Raw genomic sequence first — 6717 nt, forward strand, 5'->3', positions numbered from 1 at the left:
TCTTTGAATACTTTGAATATTCTTTGAAGAATGTATTCAAAGAAATCCGTGCCTTTTGTGAAGTTCCAAGCGTGCTGGATTAAATATGAAAAAATAATAATTACCATTTTTTAATGATTATTGCATAAATATATACGACTATATGATATAGTCTACATCATATAAATATGTATAACATTAGACCGTATTTTCTGCAACACCATCAGTGCTCTGGGCCACACTGTGTGTGTGTGTGCGCGCGATGGATGACGTATTCAGGTGTTGTGTCCCTTTAAGAGCCTCGTATTGATACCGGAAGTGCAAGGGGTGTTTCCAGCTGACAACGGGAAGGACCAGAGTCTCCCTCAGCAACAGCAACACCGGCGACCTGCGGAACCGGTACCGGGGAGGGGGGGTTCCGCGGTGTCATGGTCCCGGCGCGGCGATGGCGTCCTTCCCCGGTGTGCGCGAGGAGGCGAGCGGAGAACCGGACGCGTCTCTGCAGCAGATGCTGAAGGCCATCGCCGACGAGAGGAGCCGCCTCGCCGCGCGACAGGAGGCCAGCGGACTCGGTGAGCTCATCCCCGGTGGTGTGTGTCCTCAGCACGGAAATACCACCGAGTGCGTGTGCGTGTGCACACGTGTACCTGTAATACTGATCTATCATGAGGCGTTCAGGGTCACAGTGGAGGCCCGGAGATCTGGAGCAGTATTCATCAATGTGATCAATGGGAGGGTAAACATCGATATCATCTGACGTCATCATGTACTTCAGATCACTAAAAATACCACTCCGAACTAATCTACTCACATACAAGTACTAATACCACGCTGTACAAATACAACGCTGTACAAATACTCACATAAACGTACTAATACCACGCTGTACAAATACTCACATAAACGTACTAATACCACACACAAAGCATAAAAGTATATCTGTGATGTCACATGCAATGTTTTTACTTCTATTATTATTATTATTATTGTTTTAAATGTATCAGAAGGAAATTAATTAAAACCTCCTCTCAGGATTTGATATTTGTTCAATGTGATGATAAATCAACTGATACCAAAATAAAGGTCATTCCTTTGTGGTTTCCACTCACCCTTTTATTAGAGACTTTTATTTTCTTATTTGATAAATGTCTTTTTATTGATGAAGATGTTTCGTTAGGAGCTGAGAACATCGATGATTCAGCTTTAATTACCTTTAAGAACCAGTGCTATGAAGACACCAGCAGGTTCCTCTGGGAGGTTCTGGTGGTCCTCCAGGTGGTTCTGGTGGTCCTCCAGGTGACTCTGGTGGTCCTCCCTGGTGGTTCTAGTGGTCCTCCCTGGTGGTTCTAGTGGTCCTCCCTGGTGGTTCTAGTGGTCCTCCAGGTGGTTCTGGTGGTCCTCCAGGTGGTTCTGGTGGTCCTCCAGGTGGTTCTGGTGGTCCTCCCTGGTGGTTCTGGTGGTCCTCCAGGTAGTTCTAGTGGTCCTCCAGGTGGTTCTGGTGGTCCTCCCTGGTGGTTCTGGTGGTCCTCCAGGTGGTTCTAGTGGTCCTCCCTGGTGGTTCTGGTGGTCCTCCAGGTGGTTCTGGTGGTCCTCCCAGGTGGCTCTGGTGGTCCTCCCTGGTGGTTCTAGTGGTCCTCCAGGTGGTTCTGGTGGTCCTCCAGGTGGTTCTGGTGGTCCTCCCTGGTGGTTCTGGTGGTCCTCCAGGTAGTTCTAGTGGTCCTCCAGGTGGTTCTGGTGGTCCTCCCTGGTGGTTCTGGTGGTCCTCCAGGTGGTTCTAGTGGTCCTCCCTGGTGGTTCTGGTGGTCCTCCAGGTGGTTCTGGTGGTCCTCCCAGGTGGTTCTGGTGGTCCTCCCAGGTGGTTCTAGTGGTCCTCCCTGGTGGTTCTGGTGGTCCTCCAGGTGGTTCTGGTGGTCCTCCCAGGTGGTTCTGGTGGTCCTCCCAGGTGGCTCTGGTGGTCCTCCCAGGTGGCTCTGGTGGTCCTCCAGGTGGTTCTGGTGGTCCTCCAGGTGGTTCTGGTGGTCCTCCAGGGGGTTCTGGTGGTCCTCCCTCGGATCAGGACAGCAGAGATGCATTGTGGGAGATTGAGGCGATGAGTGAGGAGGTCACAGCTCACTTGATGTCTTTTTAAAAGCGATACGCTGCTAAAAATCGATTTCTGCAGAACTCTGGATCCTTAAAACCCAGAATCTGTCCTCACAGCTGACGTCTACACTTTGTCACCATGACAACAGATTCTGGATTGTTTCGGGGTTCTTTTATGAGGAACTCTGGGTATTAAACTTCTGTTGGGAATTACCCACAATTCATAGCGTTGTTGAACCAAGTGTCATCATCCGGTTCTGAAAAAGGTCCGGTCTGTATTTTAATGTCTACGCTACACTTTACTACGGCTTATTATTATTGTTTAATATATATTATACACACTGTAGTTACATAGTATTTCACAGTATATTATAAAGTATTCATATGTATTAAACAATATTTAATTTTCTCTTATTCTGAAATCCCTTCTCATGCATGTAGTTCATATATTTGAACACTTTGTGGATATTTATTTATTTTGATATATTATTTTTCCAGTTTATGTTGATCAGGTGATTCCGTCCCAACAGTCTGTAATAATATATTAATAATAATATATTAATAATAATATATTAATAATCATATATTAATAAGTATTCGAGCCGCTCCAGCAGGAAGTTTAATTTAACGCCGTGTCATCTTCTGCCCGGTTGCCAGGCAACAGGAGCCGGTTTCTCCTGAGATGTGATGAATAAAGGAGCAGCAGATTATTGATGTTCCTCCAAAGGAGAAATGACCTCCTCTGTTTTGCCGTCAGGCGGCTTTAAGGACGACCGCATCGTCTTCTGGACCTGGATGTTCTCCACCTACTTCATGGAGAAGTTCACTCCTCGGCAGGACGACATGTTGTTCTACGTCCGCAGGAAGCTCGCCTACGTCAGCGGGGACGGCAGCGAGGGCAAAAAGGTCATCATTTATCAATAATATATTTATACCTTATTAAAATCACAAAGAATGATTTAATTACCATCACAAAGACAATATTTGACTTTTTATTAAAATCCCAAATAAATGTTAGCAGGTGGTTGACAGCTTTAAAGGCGCTCAGAGCTTCTGGCGCGTGGGGGGGTTGCCGTGGTTACGCAGGGGGGTTCCCTCCTCGACGTGGATGAGGTCCACAGACCCGGTGGAGGTTCTGACGTCTGTCTGTGGTCCAGGTGGAGGTGGAGGTCTACAGGAGGGACTCCAAGAAGCTGCCTGGCCTCGGAGACCCCGACATCGACTGGGAGGAGAGCGTCTACCTGAACCTCATCCTGCAGAAGGTCTTCTCAAAGGAAGCTCAGGGCGCATCCTCTGCTTCTGCTACAAGAATAGAATATCAAACCAAAGCAATCCTAAAACTAAATGATATATCGTTAAGTACAAATGTGACGGCTTTGGAACCCAGATCATTAGATGAAGATTAAATATAATGTTAAACATAAAATGTCTCTGTATGCAGACGATGTGACGCTTTATCCCAGATGTTCTTAAAATGCTTATTTAATGTTTCCTCATCTTCACCAAACGGCTGGTGTTTGAAATGTTAAACGTTCTTATTGGGACACACACACACACACACACACACACACACACCTACACACACACACACACACACACACAGGAAGGTAAATGCGTGGCGTGTGCTCCTCAGCTGGACTACGTGGTGACGTGTGCAGTCTGCACGCGCTCAGACGCCGGAGACATCCACATCCACAAGAAGAAGTGTCAGGTGTGACCCCCCCCCCCCCCCCCACAAACACCTGGTTCAATGGTTCATACGTCACCTTTTACCTTCATTGGCCGCGTGTGTTCACAGGAAGTCTTTGCGTCTCCCAGCAAACACGCCATGGACAGCAAGGGGGAGGAGTCTAAGATGAGCTACCCAAACATCTTCTTCATGATCGACAACTTTGAGGAGGTGACACTTTATTTAAACAAAATTAGTCTGCACGTTCAGTCATTTATGGTCACATGACGGGACGATTATGACGTCATATTTTCACTGAGGAGCTCAGAATTCATTGTTTTAACAGAAGGACCGTCAGACGATTTTTACAGCTTCTGATGATGATGTGATGTTGTCGTCACATGACCGCGTGCAGGTGTTCTGCGACATGACGGTGGGCGAAGGCGAGATGGTGTGCGTGGAGCTGGTGGCCAGCGACAAGAGCAACACCTTCCAGGGGGTCATCTTCCAGGGCTCCATCCGCTACGAGGCCCTGAAGAAGGTCTACGACAACCGGGTGAGACGCCGCCGCTAACGCTAACCGCTAACGCTAACCGCCGTTATTCACATAGACGCGTGATGAAGCCCTCGGTCCTCCTTCATCACGTGTCCCCCGCTCACAGGTCAGCGTGGCGGCGAAGATGGCCCAGCGCATGTCCTTCGGCTTCTACAAGTACAACAACATGGAGTTTGTGCGAATGAAGGGTCCGCAGGGCAAAGGTCACGCCGAGATGGCCGTCAGCAGGGTGCCGACGGGCGACACCTCCCCCTGCGGCACCGAGGAGGACCAGGCCTCCCCCGCGCACGAGAGGGTGAGCAAAACAAACGCACACCATGGATGCTGCTGGGACGCCGCGTGTACTCGAGTACCTGACGAGTGCGCCGCGCCCCCAGGTGACGTCCTTCAGCACGCCCCCGACCCCGGAGAGGACACGCCCCTCCTTCTTCTCGCCGTCGCTCAGGCGCAAAGCGCCGCGCAACCAAGAGATGAAGAAGTCCCACTCGGCCAATGACAGCGAGGAGTTCTTCAGGGAGGAGGACGACGAAGGTAGGTGGTGGTGATGATGATGATGGTGGTGGCGGCGATGATAATGATGATGACGCCCCCCCCCACAGACCTCCACACCTCCTCTAACCTGCGCTCCCGCTCCCTGTCGGGCACCGGCCGCTCTCTGGTCGGCTCGTGGCTCAAACTGAACCGGGCGGAGGACTACTTCCTGCTGTACTCCCACCTGACCTACGTCACGCTGCCGCTGCACCGCATCACCGCAGGTCAGAGGTCGCGGCGGGGGGGGGGGGGTGTGGTGGCGTGCTCCCTGTTGACGCGCTGTCTCCTGCCTGCAGACATCCTGGAGGTGCGGCAGAAGCCCGTCCTGATGACGTAGCAGCGCTGACTCAGCACCTCCTCAAAGTGCCTGCAGGAGACCAACCAGCCGTCCAGGAAGTGCCTCTCCTTCTGCTGCTCTTCCAGGCCGCCGGGTCACGTGACCCGCAGGCCGAAAGGCCATTGGCCGGGTTTCCTGGTAGATTTGTGCTGCTTCGCTCAGAGACTCGAGTCGTGCTTTTATCTCGTGACGTGTTTTTGTACGAGAGGAAACAGGAAGTGACCCTTTCACAACAAGAGTATTCGTGTTGTCATCACGCCGTCTGACATCATGTGACCAGCAGTTATTATTCACTAGTTTTATTAAACCTTCATTATAACAACTTTAAAGAAAACAAAAATGACTGATTCATAATTTTACAAATAAAAAGTCTGAGAAACGCGAGAATATTATTAAATCCTCCAAAGTACATTTTGTTTGGAATAATAAACATATTTCAACCAGCAGCAACAATTACGTCAAATATGTGTAATTCAAACAATGATCTAACAGACGAGCATTAAATTATAATCACATTGTTACTCTTTGAACAGTTTAAAATGTATAAAGCAACAAACACTCCTTTTTATTTTAATATAAGTGCAGAAATAAAACCACATTGATTGTAGTTTAGAAGTTGATCCAGTGGAGAAAAGACCCACAATGCATCACTCTGAGCAAAATAACACCACTCACTAAATCAAGCTTTTATCATCAAATGTTAACGTCTTTTTCCTGTAAATCCAGTGTTTTGATTATTTTAAATATTCAGCTGACGATAAAAGGGAAAAGTTTCAAACTCAATTATTTATGATTATTGATCGTATAGATTCCAAATGGATCTGACAAATGACTAATTACTTATTGATCACTGTTCAGTTATTTGTTGCGTTCATTTGATGTTAAAATATAAATCAGCTTTTTGGCTCAATATTTATTAAATTATGAATCAAAATTAGAAAAACCGATCGGTTGTTGTTGTTTTTTTAACCTTTGAGAAGAATCTGAAGTCTGCTGTTTGCTCTTCCTCATCCTCTTCCTCCGGCTGAATGTATTGACATTGATTGACAGGTGGACCTGAGAGGCTTTTTGTAAACAGACACGTTGTCTCACTGTTGTTGTTCCATTTTAATGTTTATTTATGTGTTAAATTCACTTTAACAGAAACACGACTTGTTTTATTGATTCAGCATAAAACACTTTTCTGTAAATAAATATTAATAAACCTTTGTTTAACCCGTGATTTAAGCAACTTAATTTAGATAAAAATGCAAAACAGAAATGTTCAGTATTTTAGATCTTAAGATCATGTGACTTAGTGATTAAATAGTTTTATCAACTAACAAATTGATTCAGTACAATTCTAAAACTACGTTTATTGTCACGTAACAACTGAACATGTGAAACTGCAAATATGTTCTCAACTAACTAAAAGTAGGGCTGCTTTTAAAAAAAATTAAAAATAGAAAATTAACATTTCTGCATATGGAAATAAAAGGCTTCAATTACATTGTTTTTAAAAAAATAACAGCAGCTTGAATTTACCCTTTTCTGCTTCACATTTGGAACCGACAGTCTCAGTAA

At 46.5% G+C, this 6717-nt stretch overlaps 2 protein-coding genes across 3 annotated transcripts in view; one reads left to right on the forward strand and one right to left on the reverse strand.

Annotated features, from left to right (window-relative positions):
- Positions 1–286: 286 nt before the first annotated feature.
- On the forward strand, positions 287–6364 carry kiaa0930. Its single transcript, XM_037461884.2, has 10 exons — positions 287–551; positions 2819–2967; positions 3219–3323; positions 3695–3772; positions 3860–3961; positions 4146–4286; positions 4393–4581; positions 4664–4817; positions 4886–5041; positions 5114–6364. The coding sequence occupies exons 1-10, from the start codon at positions 425–427 to the stop codon at positions 5152–5154; spliced, it is 1242 nt and encodes a 413-aa protein (XP_037317781.1). The 5' UTR covers positions 287–424; the 3' UTR covers positions 5155–6364.
- A 225-nt stretch (positions 6365–6589) lies between these two features.
- nup50 (nucleoporin 50) overlaps positions 6590–6717 on the reverse strand; it is a 4456-nt gene continuing 4328 nt past the window's right edge. For both annotated transcript variants that reach the window (XM_037461883.2, XM_037461882.2), the window contains exon 8: positions 6590–6717. This exon is cut by the window's right edge and continues 536 nt beyond it. The gene's annotated coding sequence lies outside the window, so the exon portion shown is untranslated.

This window comes from Pungitius pungitius, chromosome 2 (genome assembly GCF_949316345.1).
Source record: "Pungitius pungitius chromosome 2, fPunPun2.1, whole genome shotgun sequence".
Lineage (NCBI taxonomy): Eukaryota > Metazoa > Chordata > Actinopteri > Perciformes > Gasterosteidae > Pungitius > Pungitius pungitius.